We start from the raw sequence: 20,952 nt of genomic DNA on the forward strand, positions 1-20,952 counted from the left end.
ATCAAAAAACTGCTGCCGCTGCCCTCCCTCTCCAAGTCCGGATTCGGACTGTCAGAAAGGACGATAAGGGAGGACGGCGAGCAAGCGCCTGCGGCGACTGTCCAATGTGGAGGAGGTGGGTGAGGGCTCAGGGTGGCCATCGGGCTCCAGTGTCGACTCGGAAGAGGGGGGAAAGACAGAGCAGTGGGTCCGACTCCTGCGCAGCCGTCATCCCCATTCACTCAAAACAACCCAAGCAAACCTAGGAGATGCTGCAGGACGTTTAATACACAGGAGTGGAAGTGAGCAACGCAAGTCTACGGTAAGCAAGGAAGCCCATTGGTTAATCTCTGTTTCCACTCCCCTACGCAGCCATCATTGCTGTACACTCAAAACCAAGCAAACCTAGGAGTTGCTGCTTCACATTGGCGTTTTAAAATTGTTGTTCCATCTGAAACAAGTCTAAAGCTGTTTCAACTGGATAGACAGTGCCTTAAAACTTGGAGGACAAAAGGAGGGGGGAGACAGACAGACCCTGCAACTGGGAGGGAGGGAGGGAGGGAGGGAGGGAGACTGGGAGGGGGGACTCTGCAACTGGGAAAAAAGGAAGAAGGAAGGGAGGGGGGGACCCCCCTGCACCTGGGAGGGAGGGGGAGACCCTGCAACTGGGAGACAGACCGGGGGGGGGGGGGGGGAGGAACCACCCTGGAACTGGGAGGGAGGGGGGACCCTGGCACATACTCTCATTCTCACATACACACTCGCACCCAGTCTCACTCTCTCTCTGTCACACACACTCGCACATTCACTCTCACACACACTCTCTCAAACATACACACTCCGAGGAAACCCTTGCTAGCGCCCGTTTCCTTTAAAACAGAAACGGGCCTTTTTTACTAGTCTTTAATATTTTCGGACTGGGGGCGTTATGCTGCCCGACACGCATGTTTTGCCATTAGGCTTTATCAAGGACTTCCCCCATACGCCGTTCCAGCGCTAGCTCAACCAATATATCAAAGTTGCATAAATATTCTGGAGAATTGTCAAGTGTTTGAAAAATTTGGATGATTGAAGTGTGGAGTAAATCTGGGACTAATAAAGCTGATGTGATACTGGTGCGAGGTCTCTAGGAAGAAATATTTAGAATACTGCCTGTAAAAGAATTGGATTTGGATAACTATGGCAGGGTCATTTTATAAGAGCCATTTGATGTATTTGTACTGACACATACATGCAAAAATGCCCTTAGAAAAATGACCCTTCATGTGGGGACTGGATGACTCGGGGGAATAATTATGGAGCCTTTTCCTTCTAGGCAACCAGTTCAAATTCCAGTGACAGTGCTTATGCGACACAAGATAGTGGTTTCAAGAGCTCCCAGACCCAATCTTCAAATGCCTATAAATCTGAATTCTGTGGTCGATCTCAGTCATGAACTTGTGACAATCTTTCTGCTCTCTACACCAGTGCTTCTCAACCAAGCCAGCCAGCCAGCCAGGTTTTCAGAATATCCAGAATGAATATGCATGAGAGAGATCTGCATGCTCTGCCTCCTCAACATGCAAATCTCAAACGCATATTCACTGTACATAACCTGGAAAACTGACTGGCTGAGTGCACCTTGAGGACTGGGTTGAAAAGCACTGGCTCTGCACCCTCATGCTTGCTAGTTCTAGCTCATCTAAAAAAATCTTTTAAAAAGATGCACTGTAACACTCTTCATTCAAATATAATCCCAAAGCATTACTTATTTACAGTCCCCTAGAAAAAGATAGGTGTGAGAGCAGTTTGGAGGCAGGGAAAGGAATATTACTGCTGGAAAAGCACTGATGCAGCAGTAAACCATAACTGCACCCAGACAGCCCCTTGTACAGGGTAGCTCTTGGCTCATGATCCCACTAACTTATGCTCCTGCACCCATCCATGCTCCACTGCCCTCCCCCAGTTACCTGGATAATGAGTCCAGGTGCCATGGTTGTCAGATCCTGCTGTAGAGCCAGCTTCAGGTTTTCATCAATCTGATCTGAAAGGAAAATATTTTAGAGGGATAAGTTGCTGTGATGGGTTGGCAGAAAAGGGATAAACACATTTGGTCCTTCATGTGAAAGAAATTTGTTGGGAGTAAGGTTGCATGTGCCTTAGTGGTAGACAAACACCAGGTACCAACCTAGAAGTGAGCAGTTGTGGCAGCGAGGTGCTCCCACCCAGATCCCCATGTTGTACAGGTATAGGAAGTCCTTGCATATTGCATAATCCCATTGGCATACTTTTTCATGAGTCCTACATTAACATCATTATGCAGCCTACCGGCCCTGGTTTAAGACCCACCCCAGCTTACCAAATAGCTCAATGTAGACCTCTTGCAGCGTGTGCACACTGCAGAATTGATTCAGCTCATGATGAACCTTATTGAAGATCAGAGCTTTGTCATAGTCCGCCGTGTAATTCTTCACAATATCGTACACTGGCAAGGAGAGAAGAGAGTTTGGCAGTTAACAAGAGCAAGACAGGGATCCCTCTACTATGGCACTTGGCCATGCTGTCTGGAGTTTGAGAGTGATGCATGAATGGCTGCTCTAGTGCTGCAGTAATGAACAAAGAGTGGCCATGAGGCAATATTATGCAGGACAGAACATTGATGAGAGTCATATGTAAAGGAGTTAGGTAAGAAATTGCAAATGTGAGATGAATTGGAAAAATGGATAAAGTGTTATTTATTTATTGCATTTGTATTCCACATTATCCCACCTCTTTGCAGGCTCAATGTGGCATACAATATATAGTGGAAAGTGGAAATGAGAGGAGAGTTAATATTAGTGTGGCTTCCTGATGTGAGCCAGATAGAAAGGTGAAGGAGAGAAACCATGCAGAAGAGAAGATAAATAACCCACCAGCATTGGGGATCAGAAAATTCACTACTTCAATTCGATCAAAATAAATCATCACCCCGCCACTGGAAGAGAAGACAGTAAAGTCACTAAAATTCATCATCATAGCCAGACATCTTCGGATCAGGTACACGGAGAATTCAGAACCGCGTAAAGCAAGAGAATATATTCCGAACATCTATGCAGACACCAAGGAGAGAGAGCACACCTGCAGACTCTGGGTCAGTCTGACCACTGGGGGAGCAGCTGCTCTTCACCCCAGCCATTCAGGAGAAGGTAGCCAAGGACTCCAGCAGCCCTCAGTCAGAAGGGAATGAATACAAGTAACCACTCGGCACTTCAAGCTCCAGCCTTCCCTAGCTGCCTGATAATGCAGAAGCTCAAACTAGGCTGGAATTTTTTATTTTTATTGCATTTGTACCCCGCGCTTTCCCACTCATGGCAGGCTCAATGCAGCTTACATGGGGCAATGGGGGGTTAAGTGACTTGCCCAGAGTCACAAGGAGCTGCCTGTGCCTGAAGTGGGAATTGAACTCAGTTCCTCAGTTCCCCAGGACCAAAGTCCACCACCCTAACCACTAGGCCACTCCTCCTCCTCTGGAGGAGGTGAACGCAATGTTTGTCCTAAAGCAGAGCTGACAGGACGCCTATGTAGAAAATCCAAAACAGGTGCCTGGGTTTTTTTTAGCCCGCTTTACATAAGCATAGGCACTTATCTGTTTTTATAAAAGAATCTCCAAGTCCCAATAGTGCACAATGCCCACACACAAATTTACACCTACTTTGAAAAGGTGTAAGTGTAGGCATGTACTCTACATACACTGTAATCCTGCCTCCACCCAAACTATGCCCCCAGCACAGATTACATACAAACTGCATAACAGTGGACACAGCCCTTGCACCCGCTCAATTTCATAAAAAGCCCTTTTATGCATGTAAAACAGGCTTTAAATGTTTTTTTTTTTTTAAAGCTTTATAAAAATCACACCAGTAATGGGTAGGAGAGCAGACACACTGACACAGCAGTTGTCCAGAGTAAACACATCAGATGTGAAAAGGATGCCCTCTAGTGGGAAGAAACACAATGAACAACGTCCTAGTTCTGTCAGGTTTCTTCAGGAATATTTGTTAGAGCCAAGGCAAAAGCTCAGATGTTTGGGACAATGTAAAAAAAAATATATAGTTATGCGCTACCGTCACAAACAATTTTGCTCCATCTCCTTACCTTGTACCACAAGGAACATTTTTTACCTCATCGGTCTGTAAAGTGCTCTGGAAAGAGAGGGGATAATATCACAACTCAGGAAACATGGTAGTCATCATTTCTCTAGAGTAAGGAAGTTTTGTAATTAAGAATTTCTTGGAATTATATGCAGTGCAAATCCTAAACTACCTTAAGGAGAAAAGTTATTATCATGGCCTATCATTAAAATGTGTTATTTTACTGTTAACCTAAATTATTAGCTAAAATAACATTATTTATTGCTAAAATAACACGTCTTAACAGTAACCCCTAAGAGTAATCTTCTAAGACAACCTGCCCTGATATGCTGCAAAATTTATTAAAAAATACAGCTATGGATTTTCTAATTGTAACTCCTGACTCTATCTGCAGAAACTGTGGTTACCCAATTCAAGTTAAGCTTAATTTTATAGATTCCTGAAACTTTCCCTAAATCTCCAGTAATTTAGGGGCCCTTTTACAATGCCGTGGTAGAGCTATTGTGGCGTTGGTGCGCCAATCCGGCACCACCGCCAGCCCACTGTGGGAGCAGGCGGTAGTACCACCCCCACTGCATGCCATTTCCGGCACGGCTGGAATTTGTTAAAAACTTTTTACCGCCAGTTACCACAGGGTTAGCGCGAGAGCCCTTACCGCCTTCTAAACAGAACGTGGTAAGGGCTCCCCCAGGAAATAGCCGTATGGCAAGTTTGTACTTACCGCACAGCAGTTTCCTTAAAAAAAAAAAAAAAACGCGCCAATCCGGCACCACCGCCAGCCCACTGTGGGAGCAGGCGGTAGTACCACCCCCACTGCATGCCATTTCTGGCACGGCTGGAATTTGTTAAAAACTTTTTACCGCCAGTTACCACAGGGTTAGCGCGAGAGCCCTTACCACCTTCTAAACAGAACGTGGTAAGGGCTCCCCCAGGAAATAGCCGTATGGCAAGTTTGTACTTACCGCACAGCAGTTTCCTTAAAAAAAAAAAAAAAAAACACTGCGGTAAATGGGGCCTTGGCATGTGGCAAATCCATGTGGCAATGCCACTGCAGGGCCCCTTTTACTGCAGCTTGGTAAAAGGGTCCCTTAAAATTTTTTTGTCATGTTGGAGCTATCAGAAAGTTAGAATATTCAGCCCATGTGCAATTTGACAGTGTCAGGGCAAATTCTCATTTGTTATCAAGACTTATGCACACATCTAGGAATGCCTACATGTAAATAGCATAAAAGCTAGTACTATATTTTCCTAACACCCACTTCTGTGTGTATACACCAGAGCAATTTTTAAGTGCCGGCTTAACTGTGTAAAGCACAGCTCCACATGCTCAAGTCATTCATAAATTACTTCCCTTCTTGACTAGCTTTTGGGAGGTAACACCCCTCAAATTAGAGCACTGAAGCTCAGGGAAAATAACATGACTTGCTCGAGTCAGGGCTAATAATGCATGGTATTGCTTTTAAGAGGATTTGCTAGCTAGAAATGTGATTGTATTAGATTAGATTATGTGGAGACGTATTTTCAAAACACTTAGGCCCCTATTTACTAAGGTGCGCTAGCGTTTTTAGCACATGCGCAAAATTAGCACTTGCTGTGTAGGTGCCCATGGGAATATTGTAGGCGCCTACACAGTTAGCACGCACTAAAAATGCTAACGCGCTACTAGTGCGGCTTAGTAAAACAGGGCCCTTAGACTTACAAACTTATTTAGAGGGTCATTTTCAAATTTCCATAGGTTTGTAAGTCTAAGCGCTTTGAAAATGAGTCCCATAACATGTTCTATAAAGTACTGATCCTATTTTTTTTTATTTAAAATATTTATCAACTGCACTATCTGCACATTCTAGGCAGTATACAAAACCAACATACATAGAATCAAAAGACATTAAATCAATATAAATTAAATAACAATAAAATACGATTTGAATACATGTATTATACTATTGCAAGTCACTTTGGACATTTTACATAGCTACAACCAACAAATATGAATAAATAAAAATAAAACAATAGTGGGAACCAGTTTGGGGATTTCACCCAAGGGCACAATGATACAGTAGGCCCTGGAGGGGGGCTGCCATTGATGGGTGAGTCCGGGATGGAAACTCTTTCTGGTGTGGGGGGGGGGGGGGGGAGGAGGGAGTAGGTGCCATTCAGGGCTGGGGCAGGGCTATTTTTGTTTTCAGCTTCAGTTTCGGCTAAAACTGAGTGGCCAGTTTTAGCCACAGGTTCAATTTTGGATGAAACTGAAAATCCTGGTTTCGGCTGGGCTGTGACTCAAGTCATGCAGTTTTCAAATATCCTATATCTGCAAGTAAAACATTGTTTCACCTGCAGGAAATGGCTTTGAAAACTGACCTCCAAAGGGGGTTTTCCTATTTTATGTCTATGGGAAAAATGCTTAGTCCATTTGTCCCTTGGAGTTTTATCATCAAAAAATTATTTCCTGGAAAACGTGCACTGAAGCTTTTTTCCACAACTGAGCATCTCATTTGATTACACATTGCATTATCATCTGTGAAAGATTAGTGGGTGTTTGCAAAGAAAGTACATTTCCATAAATCATAACATACAGATGGTCCTAGCTTTTGGCGGCCAAGAAACTTGGTGCAATACTCCAGCAGCTGTCAAAGGAATCCCTCAAAGCATCTTCCCAAAGCAAAATTCAAAGAGCCCCTCCCTCCTGAGCTATATGTATGAAGTACTGAAAATTAAAGCAGTCATCTAGAGCACTCATGTAAAACAGCAAAATGTGGACAAGCCTCTACCAGTGGAACAGAAGAGTGCAAAGCCATGAAGGTAGGCTTTCAGCCTTCCTTAAGCAAAGAATCTCAGTACCCAGACAGCTCCTAAAATACCACCCCACCACCATAACAGTATGCCAGTGACTACCAACCTGTCCTGAGGGAACCCCAGATGAATATTCATGAGATTGATTTGCATAATGTGGCAGTGTATGCAAATCAGTCTCATGCATGTTCATTGTAGATATCCTGAAAACCTGACTGGCTGGGGTTCCCCCAGGACAGGTATGGGAACCTGTGTAGTATGCATTCCGGACTTGAAACAGCAACAGTTTCAAGATGCGAGATCTTTTTTCTAACCCAGGGATAGGCAGCTCCGGTCCTCAAGTGCCACAGGTATATCAGGTTTTTAGGACAGCCACAAAGAATATGCATGAGATCAATTTGCATGCACCACCTCCACTGTATGCAAAGCAATCTCATGCATGTTAATTGTGGATATCCTGAAAACCTGACATACCTGTTGCCTATCCTTGTTCTAATCTTTGAAGTTTTTTTGTTTGAACAAAGTTTAACGTAAACACATGTACTACTCACTGTTCAGACTGTGGGAGCCTCTGACAGTCAATAAGACCCTCATGTTCCTCTAAGGCACTATTGTCCAAGTCCTTGAGGGCTGCAAATAGGCCAGGTTTTCAGGATATCCATAATGAATATGAATGAGAAAGGTATGCATGGCCACTACGTCCACTGTATGCAGATCTCTTTCATGCATATTCATTAGGAATATCCTGAAAACCTGGTCTGCTTGTGGCCCTTCAGGACTCAACTTGGACAAGCCTGCTCTAAGGATACAGAACTGCAATGAGAAGTAATCCACTTGGCTTGTAAAACCTTGCTGGACTTCTGTGTCCCTCCCACCTCATGGTCTCTAACCCATCCCACTGAGGGCCTGATAGTCAAATGAAAATATCTGGGTAACTCCTGCAATAGGTAAGCGACACTATCTGGAGAGTGCTAGGGCAATACAGGGGTGGAGCTGGAAGTTACCTGGTTAGTGGCAATATCCATCTATTACCTGGATTTCTATCTGGATAAAAAAAATTAGCAGCACAGCAAAAAGGCTATCCTGCCTTTATCTGGTTAGCAAATCCAGACAACAGACTGAGGGCCCTGTTTACTAAGATGCGTTAGTGTTTTTAGCGCACCTACCATGTAGGCGCCTATAGGGATATTGTAGGCATGTACATGGTTAACACATGTTAAAAATGTTAATGCGCCTATAACGCTGCTTAGTAAACAGGGCCCTGAATGTTGCTGGTTATTCAGTTCCAGCCACTATCTGGATACTGGCGCTGAATATCTAGATTTAGTTCAGCTATGGTCGCTGGCATTAAAAAAAAAAAAAAAGGAAACCATCAAGGCTAAATAATAGGAGCTCCCCCATCCCTGTGCCAGCGAATACCATTCTCTTAGGAAAAGGCCTAACAAGAACCCCGAGACTGCTCTGTCTGGCTACAAAAGACAAGAGAAGAAATGTACACGCACCTGCACAGATCTGAAGGATGTTATAACAGGCAGCATGAGGTGAAACCCTGGGCCACTGGTAGAAGTCAGCAGAGCTCCGCCCCTGCAGGAGAAAGAGGACAGGGAGGCAGTTTGGATCTAATTCGTCAGGAAATCAGATAGGATAATTTAAATGCAGAGATACATAATTCCAGGTGGTCAGTGATTTCCTGAAGTGCCACCATTTTCATATTTATTTCACTGGGATAAAATCTTTGTTAAAGTGGCAGAGCACCCTGCTCCCCCTCCATGTACAGCAAGCTGCAGACATTATACTAATAGGCCCATTAAGGAGGCTTACACATGAATAGTCTAGTTAAAAATGCAAAAAGAAAATAAGTTATAAGGGTATCACTTTGTGGTGATTTTCATCTGTAAAATACTTTGGATAAAAGCAATAACTAAAGCCACTAATGTAGCGTGAAAATGTCTCCCTCAGGTCTATAGCATTGCACAAGGAGAGAAATTAGGCAGACTGCAGGGGTCCTTTGGTCTTCTTTCTGCTATCATACTCCCGTTTTAAATTACTGAGGACACTCTTTTCCTAATCAGCAATTCTTTCATGAAATACAAGGCTCTATTAAGTACCTTCAGTCTTCTTTAAGCAAGCTAACTTTAATATCAGGATATTTCCCTAATATTAGACCTGTATGAATTTGATTTGATTTGTCACAAATAGTACCCTGAAAACATGATTTAAATTTGATTATGAATAATCTGGGGCTCTACTGTGCTAAATCCTTTTATTATTTATGTTAAAGCTCAATGCCCATTATTCGTATTCGGCCGAATAGTAAAATATGCTATTTGGTACAGCTCTACCTAATACGTCCTGCTCATATCATTAAGTCTGCTTCACAGGAGCTCAAGGCCAGGATTCTGGCAGCCATATTCTCGGACAGGAACAAGCTTTGGGAACAGGATATATGTCAGTCAGCCAGGTAAAGAAACCTGTTCGTCCTGAATGAAGCTTTCAGTCTAGTGAACTAAGATCCCTAGTAATGATGAATTCTGAGCTTCATTCTAATAGTATCTTTAGCGCTATCAGAGTATCTTGTGATATGAAACCAGCAGTCAGATTTTATACAATGCCTCTATTCATCTTTTTTTTTTTTTTTTTTACATTTTATTAGCTTTCTTTAAAGCATATTAAAAGAACAAAATGCAATCAGCAGTTAAAGGGAGGTGAGAGTCTAACATCAGAGTACAAAAACAGACAGTGTGGGCACGCAAATGCTAGACCAGAAATACTAAGGGGGCAATGCTATCACTTGGCACCTCCAGATAGGCATGCTGAGGTCCAATTCTATAATGGCATCTGTGCACCAAAATACCATTTCAGAATAATAGCGTAAACCCAAATTGGCATGTCTCAATTTCCGCCAGGTCAATGGTAGGCATAAATGGGAGTGCCTAAGTGTGTCATGTAACGTGTGGAATTTAAAGTATTCTATCACTTATGCACACAACCATACCGCTCCCATACTTTGTCCATGGGTATGCCTTTACGTGCTTATTATAGAATAGGACACTTATGTGCTTGAGTGCCAATCTTCTTGGCACTACTGCATGAACCTAGTTACAGAACTGCCATTTAAATGAAATGTGACAAGAGAAAGAAGACAGGAAAAATGAAAAAGAAGACAGAGAATGTTAAGGAGAGGAATGAAGACAGTAGGGAACACATCACATCACAGGAGAAGGGACTGAGTAACACAGTCAGGAAGGAAAATATAGGCTGACCCAAAAATGAAGAAACACTTGGGGGGTGGGGAGGGGAGTCAAAGCATGGGGTACTAAATAAGTAAAGGGAGAGGGATATGTATTCCATGGAAAACCTAACTGGGAGCCAGTACAGCCTGCATACAAAAAGGAGCAGTATGTGGGAAGTAAGGAACGTGAAACGACAAGACTGATCAGGATGGGCTGTAGTTGGGTTTTGACAGCAATTCCAGTAGGTAGGAAATAGTGCCTGGCAGATGTTTTACAGTCTGAGCCCTGAAAATGGCAAGGACGGATCAAGATCAAATATGCACACTTATACCACATTCATATTGTATGCTATGAGTGCAGGTGGTGCTTTATAGCTCAGTAGGGAAGGGGGAAAACATCTTAAGATGGAACTTAACGAGTAATACTACTGAAGGTTGGTTCAACCATGAATTGGTAATGAATACAACTGCTGGGCAGAATGGATGGACTGTGCAGATCTTTATCTATGTCACTTACTATGTTACTATTTAAAAACAGAAAAGAGAAAGGAGAGACCAGAAAAGAAACAACTGCAACAACTCAACCCTGAAGATTTAGGAGATCATTTTAGACTAGTAAAACAGGCCCGTTTCTGACACAAATGAAATGGGCGCTAGCAAGGTTTTTCTTGGAGTGTGTATGTTTGAGAGAGTGTGTGTGAGAGAAAGAGTGAATGTGCGTGTGTGTGACAGAGAGAGAGTGAGACCACTGGGTGCGAGTGTCTTCCCTCTGTCCCCTGCTCCCCCTCCAGCCACCCAGTGATTCTCCTCTGTCCCCTGCCCCTCCCTCCAGCCACCTAGCGATTCTCCTCTGTCCCCTGCCCCCCTCCAGCCACCCAGCGATTCTTTTTCCCGTGCCCCCCTCCAGCCACCCAGCGATTCTCCTCTCTCTCCCCTGCCCCCCCTCCAGCCACCCAGCGATTCTCCTCTCTCTCCCCTGCCCCCCCTCCAGCCACCCAGCGATTCAACTCTCTCCCCTGCCCCCCTCCAGCCACCCAGCAATTCTCCTGTCTCCCTTGCCCCCCCTCCAGCCACCCTGCGATTCTCCTCTCTCCCCTGCCCCCCCTCCAGCCACCCAGCGATTCTCCTCTCTCCCCTGCCCCCCCTCCAGCCACCCAGAGATTCTCCTCTCTCCCCTGCCCCCCCCCCCCAGGCACCCAGCGATTGTCCTCTCTCCCCTGCTCCCCCTCCAGCCACCCATCGATTCTCCTCGTTCCCCTGTTTACCTCCGTCGAAGTGGCCGCATCTTTGAAAGCCCTGCCCGTCTGGAGCCTTCCCTTCGACTTCGTTCTCTCTGAGTCTCGCCTGCTGACGTCATTTCCTCTTTCCGTGAGGGCAGGATTCTGATGGAATGAACTGGAAGGGAAGGCTATAGACGTTGAGGTTGTGCCTTGTGCTGCTATCCTGTGGTAGGTCAGTGCTGTTTGTGACGAACCTGGAAGTACATGACGTCAATTCAGGAGATGTATGCAGCGTTACAGGCAGCACGAACCCTTCAAACTTTCACTGCCACGGAGTCAGCTTCAGAACGCTGGAGGTGCGTTTTATTATATAGGATAAATGATTTCACAATGCTGCTACCTTCAGGTGTATAAGTTACGGGACACAGATTTAAAAGTGCAAGTTCTGGGAACGGTTTGAGCAGTCCACAAAATATACATGTTATCTCCAATTTTTTAATAGGGAACACATATAATCTTTAAAAAATTCCCTATTGGAATTTATACCTGCTCCAAGGCAGCTGCTTCAGCTACCTGCTGATTTAGATCTTGGGTCTCTGCTAGTCACCAAGAGGGCAAACCGTGCTTGCTTCTCTGGTGTCTTAACACCACCACTTAAAATATGTCACTTAATTCCTTAATTGGTTCCTCTTGTACATGTAGTTTTGTGAAATCTGACGTTTAAATGTGTATTTATAGCACTTCCATATGTAAAAACCTGTGTGATGCCACTTTTTCCTCTCCAACATGTTTCTTTCTAAAATTGTTCCTGTCACTGGATATGCCAGAAAAATGCACATATACCCCCAAATTCTACAAATGGTGCTTAAAGTTAGGCACACAAATGCGCACCCAATTATAGAATAGGGTCGATTATGCACATAATTAGCTAATTGACGCTAAATTGCCATTTCATTGGAGATAAGTAATAATTGGCATTTACAAACACTAATTAGCAGTTGTGTGCTATTCTTTACACTGCTTGCCTAAGTTCCCTTGCATGCAACTGCAAAATAGTGCTGTCCGATTCAGTCAAAACATTTTCGATTTGGTATAATTTGATTCCTTTTAAAAAATTGTTTTTTTGATTCAATTTAACTTGATTGAAACAGTGAGGCTCACATGCTAATATTATAACACACAGGGTAAAAAACAAAACAGGCAGCAGCAATTAAACAAAGGTAAACTTTAGTGTGAGCACGCCATGCAGTGTTACATCATGTGAAAAGTGAAGTTTGGTCAAGTCCTACATCTTCCAGTTTTTATTAAGAAAAATCATTTTGTCCACTTTGGCTGGCTTCAGACAACTGCGTCTTGCAGCTATAATCAAAACAGAATAATCCATTTATCTAAAAAGGTAAACGTCTACAAAACAGATGAAGATGTGATTCCATGTGCCCCAATGAAAGGAGAGTTTAATTCTACTGCCATTTAATTTCAATATATTCCATCATCTTTATAACACAATCCGGGAGAAGGACCACGATGGACTGGCAAAAGTTCATTTGAGAATGGAGTGGATATAGCACCGTTCACGGAAGAGAACGTGTGTATCAACAGCTAGAAAAACTAAAGGTGGACAAAGCCATGGGACCGGATGGGATCCACCCTAGGATATTGAGGGAGCTCAGAGAGGTTCTGGCGGGTCCTCTTAAAGATTTGTTTAATAAATCCTTAGAAATGGGAGAGGTTCCGAGGGATTGGAGAATGGCGGAGGTGGTCCCTCTTCACAAAAGTGGTGATAGGGAAGAAGCTGGAAACTACAGGCCGGTAAGCCTCACTTCGATTATTGGAAAAGTAATGGAAGCGATGCTGAAGGAAAGGATAGTGAATTTCCTGGAAGAAAATGAGTTGCAAGATCCGAGACAACATGGTTTTACCAAAGGGAAATCGTGCCAAACGAATCTCATTGAATTCTTTGATTGGGTGACCGGAGAATTGAACCATGGACATGCTATAGACGTAATCTACTTAGATTTCAGCAAGGCTTTTGACACGGTTCCCCACAGGAGGCTCTTAAATAAACTGGATGGGCTGAAGATAGGACCCAAAGTGGTGAACTGGATTAGGAACTGGTTGACAGGCAGGCGCCAGAGGGTGGTGGTGAATGGAGTTCGCTCGGAGGAGGGAAAAGTGAGTAGTGGAGTGCCTCAGGGATCGGTGCTGGGGCCGATTCTGTTCAATATATTTGTGAGTGACATTGCCGAAGGGTTAGAAAGTAAAGTTTGCCTATTTGCGGATGATACTAAGATTTGTAACACAGTGGACACCCCGGAGGGAGTGGAAAACATGAAAAAGGATCTGAAAAAGCTAGAAGAATGGTCTAAGGTTTGGCAATTAAAATTCAATGCGAAGAAATGCAAAGTGATGCACTTAGGGAGTAGAAATCCAAGAGAGGCGTATGTGTTAGGCGGTGAGAGTCTGCTAGGTACGGATGGGGAGAGGGATCTTGAGGTCATAGTATCTGAGGATCTGAAGGCGATGAAACAGTGTGACAAGGCGGTGGCCGTAGCTTGAAGGTTACTAGGCTGTATAGAGAAAGGTGTGATCAGCAGAAGAAAAGAGGTGTTGATGCCCCTGTCCAAGTCGTTGGTGAGGCCCCACCTGGAGTATTGTGTTCAGTTTTGGAGGCCGTATCTTGCTAAGGATGTAAAAAGAATTGAAGCGGTGCAAAGAAAAGCTACGAGGATGGTATGGGATTTGCGTTACAAGACGTATGAGGAGAGACTTGCGGACCTGAATATGTATACCCTGGAGGAAAGAAGAAACAGGGGTGATATGATAGACGTTCAAATATTTGAAAGGTATTAATCCGCAAACAAACCTTTTCCGGAGATGGGAAGGCGGTAGAACGAGAGGGCATGCAATGAGATTGAAGGGGGGCAGACTCAAGAAGAATGTCAGGAAGTATTTTTTCACGGAGAGGGTGGTGGATGCTTGGAATGCCCTCCCGCGGGAGGTGGTGGAGATGAAAATGGTAACGGAATTCAAACATGCGTGGGATAAACATAAAGGAATCCTGTGCAGAAGGAAGGGATCCTCAGGAGCTTAGCCTAGAATGGGTGGCAGAGCTGGTGGTTGGGAGGCGGGGCTAGTGCTGGGCAGACTTATACGGTCTGTGCTAGGGCTGGTGGTTGGGAGGCGGGACTAGTGCTGGGCAGACTTATACGGTCTGTGCCAGAGCCGGTGGTGGGAGGCAGGGATAGTGCTGGGCAGACTTATACGGTCTGTGCCAGAGCTGGTGGTGGGAGGCGGGACTAGTGCTGGGCAGACTTATATGGTCTGTGCCAGAGCTGGTGGTGGGAGGCGGGACTGGTAGTTGGGAGGCGGGGATAGTGCTGGGCAGACTTATAGGGTCTGTGCCAGAGCTGGTGGTTGGGAGGCGGGGATAGGGCTGGCCAGACTTATAAGGTCTGTGCACTGAAGAGGACAGTACAAATAAAAAAGTAGCACATATGAATTTATCTTCTTGGGCAGACTGGATGGACCGTGCAGGTCTTTTTCTGTCGTCATCTACTATGTTTACTATGTAACACCAGGTTTCCCAAGGCAGATTACAACAACAGTTAAGATGAACCCATCAGGAAACAGGATATCCTGATCCTCACTGAAATCTGGCCATCTGTATTGTACAGAAGAACAGTGAAGAAAAATGGGCACAAACTACAGAGTTTATAATTGCTGTTTCTACCAGCTACAATAATTTGTGAAGCTGTTTTAGTGGTATTCAATTGTTATTTCTTTTCTCCTCCACCTTTTAAGGGATTGCCTATCCAACTGAAACAGCTTTAGACTTGTTACAGATGTGGACCAACAATAAAGAATGACAACATGGAAGCAGCAGCTCATAGGTTTGCTTGCTTTGTTTTGAGCGTATGGCAATGACGGCTGCGCGGGGGAGTGTTTTTTGAGATACGGCAACCAGAACTGAATGCAATACTCAAGGCGAGGTCACACCATAGAGAGATACAGAGGCATTATAAGGGATTGCATCTCTTTCCTAATAATTCCTAGCATCCTGTTTGCTTTTTTGGCTGCTGACGCATACTGGGCAGAAGATTTCTGCGTATTGTCTACAATGACACCTAGATCTTTTTCTTGAGTGCCAATTCCTAAGGTGGACCCTAGCATCAGGTAACTATGATTCGGATTATTCTTTCCTATATGTATCACTTTGCAATTTGTCCACATTAAATTTCATCTGCCATTTGGGTGCCCAGTCTTCTAGTTTCCTAAGGAATCAACCGGACTGATTCCTACCTAGATGCCTCATGCAAAATCAGGCTTCACACATAAATGAAGAAATATGAACATAAATAATGCTGAACAGCAGAGTTTTGATTGTCTATGGGGGTCTTAGAATTACAGGAATCTTGTATTCTGTTACTGCTTGAATATATACTTGGTTCCTCTAAGTTACTGCACAACAATCAGTCAGGCCCATGTTCCCCTGTAGTCTATGCTACTAGCACATCACCCCTGGAAGTCTCACCTGTAATAAACTCCAATATGTCCTTCTTCTATTTTGTGAACCGCAGAGAACAAGGCTGCAGTGAGAAAAGCAAGAGCCATAGCAGCGACTGCCCCCAGCTGACTCATTGCTGCGAACCTAGCAAAAGAGAACAGAGAGGAATGCTCCACACCTAAGTCTATTTTATTTACATCAAAAATAAAGAACAGGTGTTATTTCAAAAAATTACTAAATACATATGTGATTCTATCTTCCACTGGAAAATAAAACAATTCCCTAATGTAGGGCTGGGTAGTTCTGTAAGCTACAATCATATCTACTATCTTGGATATATACAATTATTATTTATCAAATACTAGTAAAAAAAAGCCCGTTTCTCATTGAAATGAAACGGGCGCTAGCAAGGTTTTCCACGGTGTGTATGTTTGAGAGAGTGTGTGTGACAGCAGCGGTAAAAGGCGTGCAGGCTCGGCCCTTCTCTCTCTCTCTCTGAGCTCTGGTCCCGCCCTTGCGGAAACAGGAAATGAGGGCAGGACCAGAGCTCAGAGAGAGAGAGAAGGGCCGAGCCTACACGCCTTTTACCGCTGCTGCCGGCCGCCGTAACCCCGACTGGGTAAGTCAAGGTCAGCGTTGCTGGGCTGGTGAACTCGGAGGGGACTGCTGAACTGAGAGGGGGGTCACCGTTGCAACTGGGAGGGGGTGTCAGCATTGCTGGGCTGCTGAACTCAGAGGGGACTGCCGAACTGGGAGGGGGTGGCGGAGGGCTTAGAGGGGGTCAGCGTTGCTCGGCTGCTGAACTCGGAAGGGCCTGCCAAACTGGGAGGGGGTGGCGGAGGGCTTGGAGGGGGGGTCAGCGTTGCTGGGAGTGGTGTGGCAGGCGCTGTGTGAGAGAGAGTGCGTGAGTACATGTGAGAGTATGAATAAGTATGCAGCCTTCCCTTCCCTCCGAGGGTGAGGCAGTGAGAGCGAGTGCGATTATGAACCCAGGAACACTACACGACTTCACTGCCACGGAGTCAGCTTCAGAACTTTGAGGTGCGAATTATTATATTAGATGTGCATACTTTCTAGTTCAGAAACAGTTATCGTGAACATAGGAGCCAACTTTTCACAATTATTGGAGGTGCTAAACCCAATGGAAATTACTTACCTGGACACAATGAGGAGTTTGTTCAATATGGGGGAGGGGGTGCTCAAACACCCACAATACTGGCTTCTATGATCGTGAATATTCTAGCCATCTTCAACTGACTTGGCCGTGGCTTTCATAAAACAGTGCTACAGCCCTATTTAACTTCACCGACACAATTCCTTTCAGCATCTAGCTCAGCTCCTGCTCCCCTTTCCATACTAATGCAACCAATAGGTTATTAAAATATTAAAAATAGAGGGGTTGTCAGAGAAAAAAATATTGAGAGGCTCACCTGAAGCGTGATGTATGGGAGAAGTTGTGCCCTGAGGTCGGTGGGAAACCAGGGTTGGTCCTTCAAGCGGCGGAACTGCTGCCAAAGGTTTTGAATGAGAGGAACAGCAGGAGGTTTGGTGGCAGCTTTGGGGTGCGCTGGGAGCCTCGGGCTTACAGGCGAAGATTTGCACCGTAAAGGAGCGCTGGAGCAGTCAACAGGAAACTCCGGGGCTGCATCGGGGCCTTCAGAGTGACTTTCGCGCAAGCGCGGAAACCCGGAAGGAGCCCGGCGGCGCATGCGTGGTGTTCTGTGAGGTCGCGGCTCAGTGTTAGAAACAGAGATCTGGAGCTGAGCTAGGAGAAAGATAAAAGGGCTCACGGATTGGCCAAAGCAGGGGAAAGGCTCGCGAAGCCAAACCTTTTCCTTTGACGATGATAGGCTACTCCAAGGAGGTTTTATGACAACCTTCTTGGGCTACTCGGGACGGGGACCCGGAAATTGCGTGCACGGAAGCGCGCCTGAAGCAAGCGGCTTACTAGCGGAGCCGTGCAGGTCAGAAGCAAAGAGGGAAAAAAGCCAAAGAAAACAGCAGAAGACTGTAAAAAGTATGCAAGTTGCTTAAAAATATTTATAATCATTTATTTAAAGAAAGGTTAGTGCTGGTTTGTTTTGGGGTACATAGAAACAGTGTGCTTCTGGCTCGTGCTATGAGAGTATTGTAAGCAGCAGCAGCAGCAGGACTTCGGGGTTCTAACTGCCCTACAGGAAGGGGCCGATGATCAGAAGCAAACGCAGGCGCTAGAAGCTGTTAGCGCCATACTATTGCCTATGTTTGTTACCACCCCTTGATCAGAGCCCACAAGTGCGTGAAACATTGTGCTCGTGGGCTCTGAATGCAACTAGCATGAAAATGCATGCAAAACAGGGCTCTTAGCGCAAGTAGTTAAACTTATTCCTCCCCAATGATGAGCGACCAGCGCGCCAAAAATTGGCACGCTGGCCGTGGCAAACCTTACACCATCTCGGAGCTGGCATTAGGGTTTGCAGATCAGGGCTCCTTTCATGTGAGGGGGATGCCGGGGGGGGGGGGGGTTAGGGGGCTAGAGACCCCCCTCCCCGAACTCATATTGAGGGGGTGTCAGGGGGACCAGGGGGGGTTGACTCGTGGCCCACTGGGCCACCAGGGCAATATGAGGAGATGCCAGGCGGGGTTAGGGCTCCAGCCCCCTCCCCGAACTTGTGTCGTGTAGAGTCAGGGGGGGGTACTTGGGGTCTGGTGGTCCCATGGACCTCCATCCCCTGTGTTTGAAAGGTCTGGGCTTTTGATAGCCTAGACCTGTCAAAGAAGTGCAGGAGGATTGTGCCCGAATGCATGCTCAGGCACAATCCTTCCACACTTTTACCCTATGATGAGAGAGAATAGTGTGCTTAAATTTGCATGCTATTATCTCTGGTCATAGGGGCAGTAAAGCCCAGCGCTATTTTGAACAGCGTGGGGCTTTCGATCATCTGCCCAGAAGTTCAGGAAGTCTGGCCGGGCTTAAAACCAAGGAGGTTGGATACAACAGGAGATGAAGTGAGCCTATCTGGTCCACTGTGTGATCTGAATCCAGTAGGTGGAGCTTGCCATGGCTTTAGTACACCAAAAACAATAGCAAAAGATTTTTAGAAATAAGGGACTGCCTATGCGTGGTCCATCAGTAACAAGTCAAGCTGTTTCAAATGGATAGGCAGTGCCTTAAAAGGTGGAGAAGAAAATTTATTTTGTAAAGTTATTGCATCTTTTTAATTTATTTGAAAACTTCCCAAATGTAGGTATAAATATCATGAAATAACAATTGAATATCACTAAAACAGCTTCACAAATTATTGTAGCTGGTAGAAATGGCAATTATAAACTCTGTATTTTGTGCTCATTTTTCTACCCTGTTCTTTACAATACAGATGGCCAAATTTTAATGAGGATATCCTGTTTCTTGATGGGTTCATCTTAACTGTTGTTGTAATCTGCCTTGGGAAGCCTGGTGTTATTTATTTGTAGCATTTATATCCCGCTCTTTCCCGCTGTTAGCAGGTTCAGTGCGGCTTACAAAGTATAGTACAGAGTTACAATGCAGGTTTATAAAGATGATGGAATATATTGAATTAAATGGAAGTAGATTTAAACTCTCATTGGTGCACATGGAATCACATATTCACCTTTTTTGTAGACGTTTACCTTTTAGATACACAAATGGATTCTGTTTTTGAACGTGTTTCAGGGGCAAGTGGTTTTATAAGTCAAAATAAAAATGAATATTTTGTTTCATGCAGATCTATCTTGTTTAAACGTAACTAAATGGGCTATAAGCCCCAAATGCAGTCCATTGGTTTTCTTATATTTTATTCTTGTGATGACTTATACTGTGCCAAAACTGAAAACTCTTATCTTTCTCTGGTGAATAATAAAAGGAGTTCATTGTGAGCACTATCCACCCTAAAAGGTTGTGTTTTGTGTTTCAAAAATTCCAGTTAATCATTTAACTTATTAGTGGAACATAACCACAGAGGCATGGTATGGTCACATTTTCCAATACTAGGGACCAGCTAAGGAACAGGTTATTTTGAGTTAGTCTTCACTGGACCAAACTTGCTTTCCTTGTGGCATCGCCAAACAGCTGGATAGGCAGTGTCTTTAAAGGTGGAGGAGAAAGGATTAAAAAAAAATTATATCCCACATTATCCCAAGCAAAGTCGGGTTCAATGTGGTTTACATTTGAAAATACAGCAAGACAGAATAATAGAATTCAGTTATTCATGGGAACAAGTAGATGGATTTGTCTGAAACATTTAATAAAGTTGAGATTAACATATATACCCAACTGGGCATTTAAAAGTATGTCCTTTTAATGATGCTGCATGTTCAGAAATCATAGCCATAAGTATAGGCAGTTATTCAAAGACTATCACATGCACACACCAGAACAGACATCCATCACATTGCAAAAGTAAACAACTTCTACAGAGTTCATCCAAAATTTAATTTTTATCTTCTCATTTCCATCTTCCAAAATTCCAGACTGCAGATGTACAGATCAGCAGGACCCAAAGCAGTCCAAAACAAGTAAAGTCAGAAACAACATAGTTTATATCTAATTGTTCAACCACCCTTAGGATTCACCTTTGGGTTTAAAAAGCAAAACTATATGCATGTAAGGTCTGGATAAATTAAAACAATCAAAGTTTAAAGCAAATGCCATCTTTTTCTTCTGATGTAGTGTCACGCTGGTGAGGAAAAGTGAGCCCTTGGGCCACTGCCGAGGAGCGGTAGTTGCAGGCAAATCACCCAAACAGGAGGCAAGGCAGACCACAGACAGACGGGCACAGGCTGGACTGGAGCAGCTGGACAGGAACAGAAGCAGGAGAATAAACCAGGAAACAAGCAGAGTCTTGGGCAGGCATTAGACAGTAGAATAAACCAGGAAACAAGCAGAGTCTTGGGCAGGCAGCAGACAGTAGAATAAACCAGGAAACAAGCAGAGTCTTGGGCAGGCAGCAGACAGTAGAATAAACCAGGAAACAAGCAGAGTCTTGGGCAGGCAGCAGACCGTAGAATAAACCAGGAAACCAGCAGGGTCAAAGACAGGCAAAGCAAGCTTTCAGGGCAGGAACCGCAACAGACCAACAAGGACAAGAACACAACTGAAGACCTCTGTTGCCAAGGCCA

General features: G+C 44.6%; 1 protein-coding gene across 1 annotated transcript in view; it reads right to left on the bottom strand.

Moving 5' to 3' along the window:
* ERLIN2 (ER lipid raft associated 2) overlaps positions 1-17,556 on the bottom strand; it is a 28,606-nt gene extending 11,050 nt beyond the window's left edge. The window contains 7 exon segments of the mRNA XM_030201959.1: positions 1,929-2,002; positions 2,318-2,443; positions 2,871-2,932; positions 4,093-4,139; positions 8,381-8,462; positions 15,862-15,978; positions 17,265-17,556. Coding sequence (XP_030057819.1) covers positions 1,929-2,002; positions 2,318-2,443; positions 2,871-2,932; positions 4,093-4,139; positions 8,381-8,462; positions 15,862-15,968 — 498 coding nt within the window. The 5' untranslated portion in view covers positions 15,969-15,978; positions 17,265-17,556.
* Between the last annotated feature and the right edge of the window lie 3,396 nt (positions 17,557-20,952).

This window comes from Microcaecilia unicolor, chromosome 4 (assembly GCF_901765095.1).
Source record: "Microcaecilia unicolor chromosome 4, aMicUni1.1, whole genome shotgun sequence".
NCBI classification, from domain to species: Eukaryota; Metazoa; Chordata; class Amphibia; order Gymnophiona; family Siphonopidae; genus Microcaecilia; species Microcaecilia unicolor.